Source organism: Prionailurus bengalensis, chromosome C2 (assembly GCF_016509475.1).
Source record: "Prionailurus bengalensis isolate Pbe53 chromosome C2, Fcat_Pben_1.1_paternal_pri, whole genome shotgun sequence".
In the NCBI taxonomy this organism is placed as follows: domain Eukaryota; kingdom Metazoa; phylum Chordata; class Mammalia; order Carnivora; family Felidae; genus Prionailurus; species Prionailurus bengalensis.
Window position 1 is genome coordinate 153,682,265 of NC_057350.1, and position 17,791 is coordinate 153,700,055.

The 17,791-nt window shown below is 56.6% G+C and overlaps 1 protein-coding gene across 2 annotated transcripts in view; it reads right to left on the reverse strand.

Annotated features, from left to right (window-relative positions):
- Nucleotides 1–55: 55 nt before the first annotated feature.
- The window catches only part of DLEC1 (DLEC1 cilia and flagella associated protein), a 91,520-nt gene continuing 73,784 nt past the window's right edge, over nt 56–17,791 (reverse strand). The window contains exons 20-37 of one of the 2 annotated variants that reach the window (XM_043595742.1): nt 11,829–11,982; nt 11,326–11,436; nt 10,339–10,469; nt 9,662–9,844; nt 8,669–8,739; nt 8,081–8,232; nt 7,346–7,464; nt 6,736–6,806; nt 4,220–4,425; nt 3,989–4,105; nt 3,774–3,899; nt 3,596–3,690; nt 3,361–3,445; nt 2,984–3,196; nt 1,542–1,703; nt 624–777; nt 324–447; nt 56–238 (exon numbers count right to left, since the gene is read on the reverse strand). In XM_043595742.1, the coding sequence (XP_043451677.1) occupies nt 115–238; nt 324–447; nt 624–777; nt 1,542–1,703; nt 2,984–3,196; nt 3,361–3,445; nt 3,596–3,690; nt 3,774–3,899; nt 3,989–4,105; nt 4,220–4,425; nt 6,736–6,806; nt 7,346–7,464; nt 8,081–8,232; nt 8,669–8,739; nt 9,662–9,844; nt 10,339–10,469; nt 11,326–11,436; nt 11,829–11,982 (2,398 nt within the window). In that variant the 3' untranslated portion in view covers nt 56–114. Of the gene's footprint in view, nt 239–323; nt 448–623; nt 778–1,541; nt 1,704–2,983; nt 3,197–3,360; nt 3,446–3,595; nt 3,691–3,773; nt 3,900–3,988; nt 4,106–4,219; nt 4,426–6,735; nt 6,807–7,345; nt 7,465–8,080; nt 8,233–8,668; nt 8,740–9,661; nt 9,854–10,338; nt 10,470–11,325; nt 11,437–11,828; nt 11,983–17,791 lie in introns of both variants that reach the window. The other variant, XM_043595741.1, reaches the window with a different exon arrangement.

A 17,791-nucleotide genomic window follows, 5' to 3' on the forward strand; every position in this document is an offset into this window, starting at 1 on the left:
CTTCCATCCCAGGAGCTGCTTGGAGGTCCATCAGCGTGCACGTCTGCTCAGCAAATCTGTTCCCCAGCTCTGGGTCATGTTTTATTTCCGAAGCTGGGGGCTGAGGGCAGAGCCTCAGAGCTGGTGGGGTGACATGTATCTCTCGTCATAAGAGCCTTGGCCCCGGAGCCGCAGGGTGCAAGCCGCCTCACCAAGCACACCTTCCACCACCAGTGTGGACTCGTACAGCTCACTGCTCCTATGGGGAGTGGGGGTGCTGAGGTTAGGAAGGGAGCCCCGACCAGGGGCTCTAGCCTGTGGGCAGGGCTGGGAGAGGCTGGTACCTGGCAGTGAAGAAAACTTGGAGGATGATGGTATTTGGGGGTGCATTGACCAGCCGCGCCTCCAGCAGCCCACTGCTTGGAGATACCCTGAAGGCCCCAGGGTCGTTGTCTGGCTCCTGCCGGCCTGCACCAAGGGAAGCATAGGCAGCTCCATGTGCCGCCCCGGGAAGGCCCCCATCAGTGCCACAGGGCAGGGCAACCCTGGGGTCACTTGGGATTTGGGAATCGGCATGGTTTCCGATGCAGGAACTCCCAGGTGGTGCCAGCCTGCAGGGGAAACCGTGGGCATGTACAACCTACCCATCAGCACGGCCCAGTAGCTCCGACAGCCACTCAGGTTCATGAGGTAGACCTCCCGGACCCGTGCCTGGTTCACAAAGCAGGTCCCGAAGTCCACCCAGCTGGTGGAGAGCTGCAGCTCGGGCACGACCACGGTGGCCTTCAGGGGCACCACCTAGGGGGACAGAGCAGAGCCTGTAACGTGGGGGCCCTCGTCCACTCCTGCCGGGCTCAGAGCCAGGCGTACAGGTACGGAAGCTTCTGAGGAGCTCCCAGGCAGCACCGCAGCTGTGCAGGGGGCGGGCCTGGCATCGAAAACCCAGGCCGGAGGGCGTGTGTGCAGGTCAAGGGCCCGGAAGGCGCCATCTGCTCTCCCCACCACCCCCCTCCCCCTGCCCCCATCAAGCTCGGTGCGTCCTGCTCCCCGGTCAGGCCGCCCTCCCCGTCTTCCTCCATCCCCTGGGGGCCCCGAGGCCCAGCCCTTTGCCCCTCCTGGGCTCTGGGCCATCTCCCCTCTTCCTGGCCAGTCCCCCCACGTCACCCTCAGGCGAGGCGCTGCCGCGCTCACCTTCCCCGCCCCTGGGTTCCCGCTGGAGGGCCCGCCTGGCTAGACTGATTCTTCCTCCTGGCCTTTCTCGAACCCGCCCCTCAGGCTATCCCTTCTCGGTCCTCACCTGCGTCTTGCAGCCGGGAGCCCCGTGTCCCACCCCATGGCACGGCCCCTGGTTCTGAGCTGAGATGGGGAAGGAAGGAAGACCTGTATTTCTCGGGGTGTGTCCTCGGGGAAAGGCATCCTCCAGGGCACGCCGGGCCCTCAGGGCAAGGGCCGGGGCCGCTCCCGTTTCTGAGGGCCGCGTGGGGGTCCCACCTCCTCCGACCCACCAGGACAGTCTGGCCCGCTGCCCCCCTCGGCGCGCGCGGGGCAGGCCCGGGACTCGCCTGAGCGGGCTGGTCGGCGTACTCCAGGAGCAGGTTCTGAGCGAACACCATCTCCTTCTCTCCGTTGGCATGCCGCCGAACGTCCACCCCGGGCAGCATCTGGTCCGCCGGGAGCTTCTGATAGGAGAGCAGCTCCAGGGACAGCGAGAAGGACACGTTCACCTGAGCAGACGTGAGCAAGGCCGTCGCCTCGCGCTGCCGAAGGCGGGCGGCAGCTTCCCCACCTGGCGATCGGTCCTCCTTCCTCCCACGGCCCCCGCGGCCCGGATGGGGCCGGCAGGGTGCCTCCCTCCACCCGGCGCCCGTGTCTGGGGTGTTTGGCCCACGGACGCTGCACCCTGCCCTGCGCCCCGCACCCGTTAGTACGAGGAGCTGAGGCCCCCGAGGGGACACGGCCAGCAAACCTCCCTTTACCCCTTGGCGTGAGCAGGTCTGTGGGCGGGCCTGTTGGCCCAGCACTGCCTGTGTCCTTATCCCGAGGACACAGAGGAGCCTCTGACGGCTTGTAAGCAGGGGATGTCGGAATCAGGAGGTGGGCTGAGGGGAACGTGAGTCAAGGCCAAGGTGAATCTTAGCCCAAGGCAGGTGGATGCGTGGTTCCCCCGGTTCTTTGGGACTAGCTCCATACAGTCAACTGAGGCACTTGTTAAAAAAGTAGCTTCCTGGGCCTCAGCCTGGACCTTCTGGTCTCTGGTGGTGGGGCCTGTGAACTTCTATCTCCAGCAAGTTTTCTAAAGGCCACGGCTCTATTGCCAGACTTGGAAATCATTGTCCTAGAGCAACACATGGGTGTGGGATGACCTGGAGACTGAGGCTGGGGGTCAGAGAGGGGCTAGGAAGGAGGATGCCAGGCTCTGCTTGGGCACAGGGTGGAGGGCGGTGCTGTCTGCTGAGGTCAAATGTTTATTTTGAGAGGGAGGGAGGGAGAATCGCAGCCAGAGCCTCGCCATCTGCGCCGATCCCTCCCCGGGGCTCCAGCTCATGAACCTTGAGACGAGGACCTGAGCCCAAACCGAGAGTTGGACGCTTAACCAACTGAGCCACCCAGGCGCCCTTCCCTGAGGCGTCTTAAAGGGACCTTTAACCACTTGGTGACAGCCGGCTCTGGTAGAACCGGCCTCGGGCTGTGTTTGGGGGCTGCCCCTCAGTTTTCCTCTGGAGAAGGAAGCAAATGCTGAGTGAGGGTGCCCTTCTTCTGTAGATCTGCTCCCCTGCTCCCCCCCGTGATGAGGTCCTTGGGGTAGTCTGTCACCTAGCACAGCGTATGGCCCGCCCTCAACACACCTATGCCCAAGCGCCCACCGGAGGAGAACGTGGCTGCTCCCTCCAGCTCTGGAAGCGGATGACACGAGAGCGTGCCGTGTCTGGATGCCAATGTCTGCGCACACGTGTGTGAGGGCGTTGTGTACGCGTGCGTGCGTGAGGGGAAGGTGCCCACTAACCAGCATGTTCTCCTTCGGGCGGAGCACCAGTGGCTGGCCGGCCGTGGCCGGCTCCTCGTCACACCCCTGCACCCGGCCAGGAGCTCTGCGGCTGCGGCTGGCCCCATCTTGAGCAACAGAGAAGGGCCTGGAGACCAGGAGCCGGAAGGACTGTGGGATTTCTGTGGTGTTGGTCAGCTTCAGACGGTGGGTGGTCACCAGCTCGCTCAGCACCTGGGTGGCCACAGAGGTGGGGGACGCGAGGGAGGTCTCTCTCCCCTTCGGGAGCCCATGGCTCTGGGCTGGAGGCATTTCCAGGGGCGGGGGAGGCCTTCCAGGGATATCTGAGGTCCAGGTAGATTTGTGGGGGGCGGGGGTGGGGGGGACAGCACACTCACCCCAGAACAGGGCTGCTTGGGGATGAGGTCGCTGGCCTGGTGCCAGAACTCCGTGCCACCGCCGTAGTCCGGCTCCACGCTCAGCCTGCCGGCAGCGGGCATGGCTGGGCCCCAGGGGCCTCCGGGCTGTCCCCTCGCGGCTCCCCCGGCCAGCCTCTGCCTGGGCTCACCTGCTGGCTTCTCCCTCCCACTCCCCATCTCCTTGCTCCCCGGAAGGGAGGCCCAGCCAACTCACTGTGCGGGCCTCACAGAGCTGCACAGGTCCAGTCTCAGGGCTCCCACAGCGAAGTCCTGCAGGCGCCGCCGCCTCCCGGGAAGCTCTCTTGCCACCTACCGAGCCCCAGACCCGTCACGGGCGGCGTGCCCCCCGCGACGGGCAGCGGCCGCGGCCCCACCCGGCCAGGAGGGCTCACCTCATCGTCCAGGCTCATGAAGCCCAGGGCATAGCCGACACACTCCACTTTGTGCCGGGTACCAGGGCCGAGCAGCACGGGCGTGAAGGACACAGAGATGCTGCTGCTGCCGCCGGCGGGGACCACCTGCATGGACCTCGGTCTCAGTGCCCCGGCCCTCCTACCGGCCCGGCCCGAGGGGCCTCTGCTGGCCGCGCCCGCCCCGCCCGCCTCACCATCTGCTTGGGGCTGACGCGGTACAGGTGGTCACAGGGCACCCCGTCGTGCTCCCGCAGGACGACTGAGACGATCTTCCGCGAGGCCCTGTCGCTGACCCTGGAGCAGCCCTCGGCCTGTCGTCAGAGAGTCACTGGGGCTCGCGCGGGCTCAAGGCCCGCAGGCCCCGGCTCGGCAGCCGGCCCATCCCGCCCCTCCACCTCCGCCCCTCCACCTCCGCCCCTGCTCACAGACTGGGCAGCTTCACGGCTGGAGTCTGACTCATCGGAGGAGCTTGGGGACCAGAAGGAGCTGCTGCTTGCAGGGGTCTCTGGGCACAAGAGGTCGTTTCCAGCTTGGTCCCGCAGCGGGAAGGGTGGCCCATAAAACACCAGCAGCTCCACCAGCCGGTCCTCCCTGTCTTCCGGAGTGTAGGTCTCCCAGTCCAGGCGGATATCTGGGACGGGGGGTGAGGGCTGAGGTAGGGGCGGACGCCTCTTCCCTGGACCCCCTCCCCGCAACCCCTGATGCTACCTCTTCTGCCCTTAGGGGTGGGGGGCGGGGAGGGGAGGGCGGGCTTGCCTCCTTCCTGGTGCCACTTCACAAGAAAAGTCCACAGGCTATCCGGCTGGCTCTGCCAGCCTGACCCCCTGCGGGAGCCTGACCCGCAGGCCTTCACATCCAAATGCGCCACTCCAGGCGTTTGGGGCTCTCCCCACAGCTTCCCCAGGCCCTCCAGCCCCTCTCCCCACCTTCTCCCCTCCGTCCATCGCCTCCTGCCGCACTCACTTCCATCCCCAGCCAGGCTAGCCTGGGTGCCACCATCTTGCCAGGATCCTCACCCCCTTTACCCCCATCCTTCTGCCCACCTGGCAAAGCCTGACCCTGGAGAACCGAACTGACCCTCTGGTCCCCACTATCACGCCCTCCCTGCTCCCTGACACCTGCACTGCCTCCTGGGTACCAGGCTGCCAGCCCCCGCTCACCTCCCGGAGCCCCCAAGTCCACACAGCCCCGGCACCCCATCCCAACACGCCCGTGTGCCGGCGGGCATCTGTGCTATCCTCCCTCCCCCCACCGCCACCTCGGCCCACCCCCTCTCCGGGGCCAGCCCTGCCCAGTCTCCCCTCTCCCACCTGCTTCAACCGCACGTAGGCAAGGCCAGTTCTCCCCGTCTTGGACAAGCTTCCCTCTGCCAGCCAGCCTTCCCAGTACCACCTCTGCCTGCACAGCACACTTGCAGGACCCCATCCACCGTCGCCCACCGTCCTCTGCTCTCAGCCACTCCCCAGCTCACGTCTGACTCGGCCCGCCCTGCAGGAGACCCGGTGAGCACGCCCAGGTGCCCGAGCTTGTGTTTCTTCAAGTTATTACCTTGGCATCTGCCTCTCACACCCACCAAATCCCTCTCACCAAGGCCACCCAGTGACCTCCATTCTCTGAAGTTCAGTAAAGACAGAAATGTGCGCACGATGACGAACCCCGAGGCCGGGAAGGGCACCACCGGAAGGAAGGAAGGTAGAAGAGAAATTCTAACCCAAAGGAAAACAGAACAAAGTCACAGCGAGCACAAGAAAGAAAAAGCAAAACGGATCACAAAATAAGGGAGAAATATATAGATTTTTCCTATTAAAAGAGAACGCCAGGTTGGGCTTTTAAAAAGCTCAGCTCTCTGTTGTTTACAAAGAAACATCTCAAAGCGATAAAGGGTGAAAACAGGGAAGGACACAGAGGACGTTTAGTTCTCAATGCATCTGACGACACAGCAGCAAAGAAGTGAAACTACTGGAAACGCCAGGAGGTTTTCCTTTTTTTTTTTTTAAGATTTTAGTTTTAAGTAATCTCTCCACCCAACGTGGGGCTCGAGCTTCCAACCCTGTGATCGAGTCGGAGATGCCAGGAGACCTTAATAAAATAAAGCCGATTAAAGCGCAAATTCAATGTCCCTCCCCTAACTGCCCGGACCTAGTGGACACACGGAGCAGGGTCACAGGCTGCCAGCGCCCCCGCCTGCTGCACATCCCTTACAATTGCCAAGGAGCTTAACGACAGACCTGCCCTGGCCCTGCCCCTCGAGACACTGGCTCAGCCTGTGGGGTGGCCTAGCCTCACGATGCCTTAATCCCTCCACCTCCAGATGGCCACAGCTCCTCCTGTGGCCCAGACGCTCCCCGTTCTCACACGTTTCCTCGGGCCCAGCTGGCTCGTCCTCCCTCCTCGTAGCCTGGACGCCCCTCCACGGGGGAGCCTGCCCCGCACCCTATGCGATTCTCCGGCAGTCCCCTCGATGCCCTCAACCTGGGGGCAGCCCACAGTCCCGTCTGCGCCCCCATCGGCACGGGAGCCTCTCGGCGGACTCTGCCGTCTGTTCCCTCTGGATCCCCAGCAACTTGTACAGCACCCAGCTGTGGCTCAGTACTGCTGGCTAAAGGGATGAGAAAAGGTGACCCCTGCCAGTGTCTGTCCTTTTGCAAAGCGAACCTGATGAGAACAGCATCTAAGGCCCCACGCACTGAGGGACCCACGGCTGGGCAAGGGCAAGTCCTGCGCTCAAGCACGGAAGCAGCTGTCTCTGACATCCTCCGGGCTGGCTGGTCGCTCCCCTGCTGGGCCCTCCGGGGTCTTCCTCAGTCACCACAGGCCACCCGGATTCCTGGGCCTGGTCACGGGCCATCAGCTTCCCTCGGCCCCATCATCCCTCCCAGCCTTGCCCACTGCATGGCACAGCCAGTAGATAGAGCCCCAGTTTATCTCGTGAGCCTCTTACCACAGGGGCTGGAGTTATTCAAGCGAAGGACCCGGGTGACTGTGTCTCCTCCGGAGACCTGGGTGCCGAACCTGGAGACAGGAGACGGGGTTCAGCGCAGCCATAACCAGCATGCACCTTGCAGGCAGGGCTGCTTCAGAGAGGAGGCTGGAACTGGGGCTCAGGCCGGGAGGAGGCCCGCAGTGGTTTATCCTGAAGTCACGAAGACCCAGGGCTGAAGTCCTTCCCCGTGCGGTGCCTGGTGAGCTGGGACCTGGGCTGTCGGATGCCCTGGTAGCACCCGCTCCACACCCCCACCCCCCATCTACCGACAGCACAGGTCCCAACTCGTGGGGTGGGGCCCCAGGCCTGGCACTGACCTCAGGCCACACGGACTACTTGCTACTTCCGTCCTCCAAAGCCCTCTGCGATGTGCAGACCCGCAGCCATGTCCCCGGAGGGGACATGCCTCTCTCCTCCAGGGCAGCCCTGTCCTGGGGCTTTCTTGCTGGGTGGCACCAAGTGGCCTTGGGCCAGCTGGAGAGCCACGAGTCAGCACGGGGAGCCACGTTTGGAGGCCAGGGGGTTTCAAGGGTCAGAGGATGAGGACAGGGGCGGGGGGGAGGGTCACCTGATGACAGGCTCCTTCTGCAACTGGTCAGTGGTATAGTAAGTGGTCCTCAGGGAGCTGATGGGGCAGCCCACGACCGCCATATGCACTGGGATGACTGTTGGTGGCAGGTCGCCCACCTGCAAACACACCAATCCTTTGTCTCTTGTCCCTTACTGCCATGGCATTCCCTGGCTCCGCATTCCCTCTGTTCACGGCCTTCCCTCCCCAAATAAGACAATGTACGTAGCTCACCCCTCCGTACTAAACTAAGAAATGCTTGTTGGGTCATCCGTTCGCAATTATCCCTGTATCCTCCAGTCCAGAGGACCACACAAGAACCATGCACAGCAGGTACCCGCGGCACCCTGAACGAGTGAGTGGAGGGCCAGTGGGAGAGTGAGTGAATGCACCAAGGGCTAGGTGACAATATGGCTTTGGGAGGCCGTTACGGCTTCTCCACACTCACTGCCCCTCCAGGCCTCATGTCCTGGCCCAAGCAGGCGGCCCATCAGATTCCTCTGCCCTCCTCAGTGGGGGCCCAGCCTCGTGGGACCCCACAGGAAAAGGTATGGAAGGTTTTGCTCACGAGGACCCCTCCTGCCCGAATCCCTGTGGTTGCCGCGGAGGTGAATGCCTATCCCAAGCTCAGTGGGCACGGTCTTACAACGTGGAGAGATTTGAGAGGCTGAGGGCCAGGGGTTGAAGGAGACAGCACTCGGGATGTGAGGCCGGGCCCAGGCCATCTGTCCTTACCGTGCAGATGAGGTCGTCCCAGTACTCGCCCCACATGTTTGCATAGCCCGTGATGTCGATGCGCAGCTGCTGGTGGGCCCCCAGCATGCCCTGGGAAATGTGGGGAAAGAAGGCAGCTCCTTTCCCGTGAGACAACAGGCTTTCCATAAAATCTGGGCGAGAACCAGGAATGGGGATTCAGGACTCCAGGGTAGGAATGAGGTCCAAACCCTCAGGAGTTAGCGAAACACTGTACCAGAGAAGCCGCTCCACAGGCTCTCCTTGGTCTGGCTAAGCAGACCCTCCTGGGAGCCCAGAATCCAGCAGACGGCCTTCTTTACCTCTTGGGGGTCAGGCCCCAGTGGGAAACCTCCCTTCGGAGCCACCACCCGTCCCAGTCAAAACCAGGCCCTGTGCACAGGCCATCTGCCCTAGCCAGAAGATGGCCTCATTCGAAAGGGGGGCACGGAGGGCTACGGCCATCTCAGAGGTCTTGCTAGAAAAGACACTGGAATGGGGTCTGTGGCCAGGGTCCCCTCCCTGCGGCAGGCAGCCCACCCCTGAGAAGGCCCCAGGAAACGCTGCTCTGGCCCGCCCCGGGGTTCTTACTCAGCTGCTCTCGCTTGGCCAAGCGTTCTCGAATCCGCGACGTCTTCAGCAGGGCAGGGGACACGTCGGGGCTTTTACCAGACAGGACACAGAAACAGCATCAGGCCATCAGGCCTGTTCCCCAGAGCCGAGCCACCTCTCTGGGCGACGAGCATCCCACCAGGGGCATGGGGGGAGGAAGGCGGCTCTGCCCGCTCCTCGCAGGGAAGAAGTCAGGTCTGTTCACCTCCCTCTCTGGTCTCGGGGCCTGCCACACCCCTGTAGCCCCAAGCACCCCAGCTACCGGCCACCTTCCAGCCCAGGCACTGCCTTCTAAGAAACTCAGGAGGGACCTGTTATCCCTAGGCTCTGTGCCCTGGTGATCCCAGAGACAGTCCCAGCCCAGGGTCCTCCTCTCTTGCCCGGCCTTCTGCAAAAGGCCCTCTTTCCAGTCTTTCCTGCCGACATTGGTCCAGCATCGAGTGTGCACTAACTTTCCTGGAGTGGGTGAGTTAATGGCCCATAAACCCCTAGTGGCTCCCACCACCCACGGCAGGGGTTTTTATGTTGGGCTCCCCTGACTTAGGAGGTTAAGCGGTGAGGGGTTCGCTGGGGGGGTGCAGGACCTGCCAATTTCTGTGGCCTCATTATTCCCCCCGGGGGCTGATTTCCAGTTACAGCTTTGCAGAAGGCCTCACTGCCACGTCTCTGCCCTCACAGCTCCCTCCACCGCCAGTGAACTTCTCCCTTATGCACTGGCCTGCATGCTGCCTGGCCTACCGGAAGCCCTCTACCTTGCCACAGCCCCCGGCCTCTCCCGGAGGCCCCCCCAGAGTCCGGAAGGTGGGCTGGTGGGAACCCCTCCTCTACGTGTCTCCGTGTCTAAACACAGGGAGAGACGCACCTTCTCTCTCCTCATACCAGCCCGCCTCTGGCCACTTAGGCCACACGTGTGCCCAATGGGGCCAACCCACCCGGCCACATCCTCCCTGGGACGTGAATCCCCACACTTACAGGCTGGGTTTCTGATTCGGGCCGTTTGGGGGGCCCCCGAAGTACTCAAACTTGAGGGTGAAGGGTGTCTGTATCGGGGAGCGGTTGGTCAGGATGAGCTGGCGGTTCACGCGGGTCCTCAGAGGCACCGCGGAGCCAAAGTCGAGGCGGAGCTCCTGCAGGTGGTCCGGCCACAGCTCTGTGCTGAGAACGCTGCCCCGTGCCCAGGGCCACCAAGTTACACGCCACCCTTGGCCCTGCCCAGTGAGCCCGCTTGGGTGGGAGTGCGAGAGCCACCTACGCGTTAGGCTTCATCCTTGGGCTGCCTCCCCGGTGAGCTGCCACCCCAAGACACGTGCCAACAGGGGCCTCGGCTCCATAAACTCTCCCTGCCCTGGGGCGACGGGCCCGTCTCCCAGTTGCTGGGCCTCGTAGCTGCCGACAGCCCCGTCCCCTGCGTCTCCTACCCGCCTGGACATCGCGCCTCCAAGTGTGTGGGCAAAGGCCGCACAGAGGGCGGGGTTTGGGTAGGGAGACCTGTTCCCACAGAGGTCGTGAGGGGCCTCAGTGACACCGTGGCCCTTTCTCGGCTGCAGGAATCAGCCGGGAGTAGGCCGGTGCCACCGTGGCACCACTGCTAGGCTAGTCCTTCGTACGGTCGCTCAGCCCTCGGGCCCCGGCCCCAGCCCTGGGCTCACCTGCCGTCAGAGCCCTCCGCAGAGATGGCAATAGCCACTTGCAGTCCCTGGGGTTTCCCAGAAATGCCCAGGACCACTGGCTCCTTCATGCCCGACACGGTACAAGGGAGGGCCAGATGGCTCAGCTCGTCCTGTAAGAAAGCCCACCGGGGGGCACATCACTACAGGGAAGTCCCAGGGCGGCCTGAGACGGTCTTCCCTCGCACAGGTGGTTGTTGTGGGGCGCTCAGCACAAAGTCTTGACCTCTGTCCCGTCCCATCTCTCTGGCAGGGCTCCCCAGTCCCTCCCTCCGGTGAGCCACCGTCACCGGCCTAGCCCGCTATCCCACGCCCTGGGCCCTTCCTCAGGGCTCCTGGCTCAGTCTGCTCCAAATATCTGGCCGTGCCCACGCGGACGGGGACCCCCTCAAAGTGGGCCTCTGGAGAAGCCACATGCTCATTCCGATGAAGCTGCTACGACAGAAATCAAGCCCAGCCGCGTCGGGTCTGCTCTGTGCCTGAGCCCATCTGCCCGTCACCCTGGAGCTCAGATGCAGCTGAGGAAGAAAGTCTACTCTGTCCACGTTTGCCAGGGAGGAAATGAGACAGAGTCTCTTTCCCCACCAGAACTGCAAACAGCCGGCAGCCAGCCCCGATGGCCTTCCTGTGGGCCGAGCTGGGGAGCAGCCGTGCCCTTCCTGGGACAAGGTGGCCACCAGCAAGCCTCGAGATCATCCGGGCAAACTGGAAAGCCGGGCCCACCCGCGGCTGCAGAGGAGGGGAGGGGTAAGCTGGAGCCAAAGGCCAGACGTGGCCAGTGGGTTTCGGCACACTCAGGCCTGCTCTGGGCTTCCTGACCTCGTATCCCTAGACGGCAGGCCTAATGGGGATGGGGACCCCAGCCTCATAGGAGGCAGGAGTGGGACTTGAGGCAGACCTCCCCGCCAGTACAGATACGGCTGCAGGGTGCCTTCCCAGTGCCTCGGGCCCCCTCACCACCGTACTCACCTGGGTGTGAGCAGTGAACTCCAGGCTGAGCTGGCGCTCCTCACTGGGACCCAGCGTGCCACGTCTCGGGGAGACCTTGGCCGTGCAGAAGTCTGCTTGGAGCCCCAGCAGCTGGCAGACACGAGGACAGGCCTGTTGTCACCCGCAGGGTTCCCGGCACAGACCCAGGATCCATGCGGCGCTGGAGGCTGGCAGGCTGGAGGCCCGCAGCGGGACCAGGGGGGCTGCGTGCTCGCTGGTGGGAGTAATCCGCTGGTCCTTTCCCCTCCCCTTCCCGACCCTGGATGAACCTCACACCTGTCAGGAGTTGCTGGGCTGAACAAGCTGCCCCGGGAGACCTAGGGTGATGGTGACCAGAGGGCTGCTGCCTCTGATGGCAGCAACAGACTCTGGGCAACGGACAGGGCCACGGGGGAGAGGAGAGCCTCTCTTCCGGGGAGCACCTGGGGGGCAACGTCCCTCTCCGCACGGGCCTCTGGTGCTGACCGTGCAGGCTCACTCACCTTGCCCCAGTGGAAGCGGGTGGGCAGGAGGGTGCCATTGATGAGTCTAATGGTTGCCTTGGTGGGCACGCCCAGGTAGAGGTTGCTGACTTCCACGTGGCTGTTTTGCAGGTACACGTAGGGCTCCTGTACGTCGGCGTATACAGGAAGGTGGCTGGAACACAAGGAAGAAAGAAGAAACAAAACCATCTTTATTTTCAGATGATACAATGGTCTCTGTAGAAAATCCCAAGGAATCCAGATTAAAAAAATTTTTTTTAAGTTTCTTTATTTCTGAGAGAGAGAGAATGTGCATGAGTGGGGGAGGAGCAGAGAGAGGGAGACACAGAATCCAAAGCAGGGTCCAGGCTCTGAGCTGTCAGCACAGAGCCCGATGTGGGGCTCGAACTCGCGGACTGCAAGATCATGACCTGAGCCGAAGTTGGACGCTCAACCGACTGAGCCATCCAGGCGCCCCAAGATTTAAAAAATTCCTTAAAAAACAACGACAAGAAAACAATCCCCTGCAATCGATGAGTCAGCCAAGTTACAGGGTACAAACTACAAAAACTAATCACACTTTTATATGCTAACAACGAACATGTAGATACAGAAATTAAAAATACAATACTACTGACAACTGCTCAGAAAAATTGAAATACTTAGAGGTAAATCTGATAAAACGTATACAGGATTTGTATGCTGAAAACTACAAAACCAGCTGAGAGAAATCGAAGATTTAATAAACAGAGAGACTCTATTCATGGATTCAAAGACTCAACCAGAGTAAAGATGTCAATTCTCTACAAATTGATCTATAGGTTTAACACAATTCTTACGAAACTCTCAGAAAAGATTTTTGTAAATATAGACAAGCTCATTATAAGATCTATATGGAAAGACAAAGGACACGGAATAACTAAAACAATTTTTAGAAGAATAAATAATAAAGAAAGAAATCACTGTGCTGGCTGTTAAGACTTACTATATGGCTACAGTAATCAAGGTAGTGAACTATTGCCAGACGCATATACACACAGACCAGTGGACCGATATAGAAAAATCTAGAAATACACTCACACAAATATGTCTGGCTGACTTTTGTTTTTGCTTTTGCCTGAGGAATAGAGATAATATGTATTATGCTTTTACCCTTTTATTTTGCGATAACTATAGATTCACATTGCAGCTAAAACAAAAATTACACAAGAATCCCGTATGCCCTTCACCCAATTTCCCCAATGGTAACCTCTTGCATAAATACAGTACAGAATGGCAACCAGGAGATCAATATTGATGCAGTCCATGATTTCGGCTCAGGTCACGATCTCAACAGTTTGTGAGATCGAGCCCCAGGGCCAACTTGGGATTTTCTCTCTCTCCCTTTCTCTCTCTGCCCCTCCCCAATGCACACACACACTCTCTCTTTAAATAAATTAACTTAAAAAACAAAACAAAACAAAACTATTCACCCGTTGAAGAACTTCTGAGTTGTCCCAACTGATTCTTGACAAGAGGTGTAAAAACAATATAGTATGGGAAGAACAATCTTTCGACAAACGACACTGGGAGAATTAGATATCCACAGGCAAAAATAAAATAAAGCTCTACCTAAACCTCACAACTTATATAAAAATTAACCCAAAACGTATCACAAGCCTAAATGTAAAACGTAAACCTATTAAACTTTTAGAAAACAACAGGAGAAAATCTTTAGGACCCACAATCACAATTCATAAAAGAAAAATTTGACAAACTGGACCTCACCAGAATTTTTAAAAATGTTTGCTCCGCAAAAGGCCTTTTTTCCTTCAAAAGACAAAATTGCAGACTGGGAGAAAATATTTGTAACCCAGGTATTGGACAAAAGTCTTGTATCTCGAAAAGGCAAAGAACTCTTAAAACTCAACAATAACACAACCCAATTAGAAAATGACATAAAGGGGTGCGTGGGGAGCTCAGTCAGTTAAGTGTCTGACTCTTGATTTCAGCTCAGGTCATGGTCTCGGGATCGTGGGATGGAGCCCTGTGGCTCTGCACTGAGTGTGGTGCCTGCTTGAAATTCTGTCTGTCCCTCTCCCTCTGCCCCTCTCCCCCACTCATGTGTACTCTCTAATATAAAATGAAATGAAATAAAACAAATGACATAAAAATTTCACCAAAGACCTTGGATAAGCAGATAGCAAATAAGTACATGTAATATGTTCAAAATCATTAGCCAGTTGGAAACCATAAATGAAAATCACTCCGAGAATGGGGTAATATCCCTATACACCTATCAGAATGACTCAAATAAAAAACAGTGATGACACCAAGAGCCGGGAAGGATATGGTGAAGCTAGATCACTCACATGTCGCTGTGACAACGTAGAATGACAAAGCCACTCTGCAAAATTTTTTGGCAATTTCCCGCAAAGCTAAACGCCCACTTACCATACACCTGGCAATGTTATTCTTGAACATTTATCCTAGAGAAATGCAAACACATGTCCATACAATGACCTGTACACAAATATTCACAGCAGCTTTATTCACAATAGCTCAAACCTGGAGACAGCCCCGGTGTCCTTTCAAGGGTGCTGCTTAAACCGCACGTTCACGCCATGGAACTCTACTCCGCAGCAAAAAGGAATCGGCTGTTCACACATGCAACCTGGAGAGCTCTCAAGGGAATTATGCTGAGTGGCCGGGGGAAAAAGTCCACGTCAAAGGTTACATAGGGTATGATTCAACATTCTTGAAAGAAACGAATTGCAGATACGGAATACAGAATTGGTTTCATAATTCCAAAACCTCTAACAGACTGAGTCTGGTTCTGATGTTTGCTTTGTCTCTTCAGACTGTGGGTTTCTGGGGCTTTTTTCTTGCCTCTTTTCATGCCTTGTAATTTTTTGCTGGAAGCTGGACATTATGTATTGGGAAATCGGAATTGATGTAAATAGAGCTTTAACACAAAGCTTTATGTTCATCCGTCTAAGAGCTGGGCCACGTTTACTATTCGCTGTAGCGGTGGGTGGCAGAGGCTTCAGTCCCCTCCAGTGTCCTTGTTTTTCCTCTCCCCTGTTGTCCTTGGGTTTACCTACAAACTCTTTTTTTCTTAAGCTCTTTTTAAAAAATGGTTTATTTATTTTTGAGAGAGAGAGAGAGAGCAAGCGTACCAGCGGGGGAGATGCAGACAGAGAGGGAGACATAGAATCCAAAGCAGGCTCCGGGCTCTGAGCTGTCTGCATAGAGCCCGATGTGGGGCTGAAACTCACGAGCCGTGAGATCATGACCTGAGCCGAAGTTGGACGGTCCACGGACTGAGCCACCCAGGCGCCCCCTCTACAAATTCTTTCTTAAATAGAGTCTGAAGTCCTGCAGTTCTTTTGGCCACAATCTTCTGTTATTAAAATTTTTTTTTAACGTTTATTTATTTTTGAGACAGAGAGAGACACAGCATGAACGGGGGAGGGGCAGAGAGAGAGGGAGACACAGAATCGGAAGCAGGCTCCAGGCTCTGAGCCATCAGCCCAGAGCCCGACGCGGGGCTCGAACTCGCGGACCGCGAGATCGTGACCTGAGCTGAAGTTGGATGCTCAACCGACTGAGCCACCCAGGCGCCCCAATCTTCTGTTATTATACCGAGGCTTGTTGATGCCTTGGGAAGGTGTAGGGGAAAAGGAAGTGCTCTATAATCCAATGATTGGTCTCTGTCTTGTACTAGTGAGGCTGTGGCCCTGGACTTGACCTTCACAAGTCCTTCTGTTTTTTTCCCCCTTTAGGTGAGATACGAAGACCAGAGAGGGCTGGGGTGGGTATTTTCCCTTCCCCCACGTCAGATGAAGCTCCTGTGAAGTCTTTCCCTTGCTGGGCAGGACTCGTGGAGAACACTCTGGACTTATTTCAAAGCGGTTCTCTGCCCCCCGCACCAGGCATATTTCAGAAGCGTTATTTTCCCCTCCCCCTGACCAAACTGGAGAATTTTCCTCCAATGTTCCCCACAAGAACCTGGTGAGTCTCCAGAGTTTTTACCTCTCATGTTACACCACACAACCTCCGGGAATGTTCCTACCCTGACTGGCTCCAGCAGCTTTTGCTTCAGCAAAGTGACCTGCATTCACCCATCTCTTTGGTTCTTGGGGTGGCTGCTCCATGGCCTCAATTCTCTAATGAATCTGAGAAAAGTTACTGTTTCAGGGGCTCAGTCGGTTGAGCGTCCGACATCGGCTCAGATTGTGATCTTGCGGCTTGTGGGTTCGAGCCCCGCGTCAGGCTCTGTGCCGACAGCTCAGAGCCTGGAGCCTGCTTCCGATTCCGTGTCTCCCTCTGTCTCTGCCCCACTCCGTATCTGTCTGTCTGTCTGTCTGTCTCTCTCTCTCTCTCTCAAAAATATATAAACATTGGGGCACCTGGGTGGCTCAGTTGGTTGGGCGTCCAACTTCGGCTCAAGTCATGATCTCACTGCTCATGGGTTCGAGCCCCGTGTCGGGCTCTGTGCTGACAGCTCAGAGCCTGGAGCCTGCTTCAGATTCTGTGTCTCCCTCTCCCTCTCTGCTCCTCCCCTACTTACACTCTCTCTCTCTCTCTCAAATATAAAAAATAAAACATAAAAAAATTAAAAATATGTATATATGTGAACATTTAAAAAAATTAGAAAAGTTACTGTTTCCATTTGTTCAGCTTTTTCCTTGTTACGAAAGCAGGAATGATGACTCCTGAGCTCTTTACATGTCTGGACGTCTGAAGGTATTATGTAGACGTGACCAATGTTCATCATCGGTTGAGTTTAAGTAAAGGAAATTTTCCTAGATGATTTGGACGGGCCTGATTCAATCAGTTGAAAGGCCTCAAAGCAGAACTGAGGTTACTCGGAAAAAGAAGACATTTAATGTGTGCACAGCATCTTCAGTTGGTGCCAGAGAGTTCTAGTCTGCCCTTCCTGACGGCCTGTCCTATTGATATGGGGAGCGCGAAGCCAGCCCATATAGTCGTGTAAGCCAATTCCTTGTAATAAATACAACTACTCATTCTGTTTCTCTGGTGGAACCCTAACTGGTACAAATACATCAAGGTGAATACATAGGTAATGTAAATGACAATATAAATATATTTTTGCCTGTAACTGTTTTATTCTATCTGGTGCATTTATTTTTTATCTTTTTTTAAATGTTTGTTTATTTTTGAGAGAGAGAGAGAGACAGAGCGTGAGCAGGGGAGAGGCAGAGAAAAAGGGAGACACAGAATCCGAAGCAGGCTCCGGGCTCTGAGCTGTCACACAGATTATGACCTGAGCCAAAGTCAGATGCTTAACTGACTGAGCTACCCAGGCGGCCCCCATTCTATCTGATTTAAAAGACAACCTCCTAAGCCAATAACTATAAAACTGTGTTGATGGATCTATATTGTATAAAGATATAAGGAAGGAGAGGGAACAGAGCTATATTGCAGCAAAGCTGATTACTATTGAAATAAATTGGTATTAATCCAAACTAGATTGTTTTAAAATTAAGATATTACCTAAAATACCCAGGGCAGCCAATTAATAAAATGCTTTTTTTTTTTAAAGTTTATTTATTTATTTTGAGAGAGAGAGAGAGACAGTGCTAGCATGCATAAGCAGGAAAGGGACAAAGAGAGGGAGAGAGAGAATCTCAAGCAGGCTCCGTACTATCAGCACAGAGCCCGACGTGGGAATCGAACTCACAAACCACGAAACCATGCCCTGAGCCAAAATCCGGAGTCAGATGCTTAACCGACTGAGCCACCCAGGAAAGAAAATACTTTTTTACAAAGGTACAAGAAACACAGGAATTAAAATACAGTGCTAGAGAACATCTATCTAACACAGAAAAAGGTAGTAATGAAGAAACAACAGGTGAAAAAAAGAAGGCCTACAGGAAACAAATGGCAAAATGGGAGACAGAAGTCCTAATCGGTAATTACATTAAATGTAAATGGATTCAACAGTCCAATCAGAAGGTAGAAATTGGCAAGATGTTCCC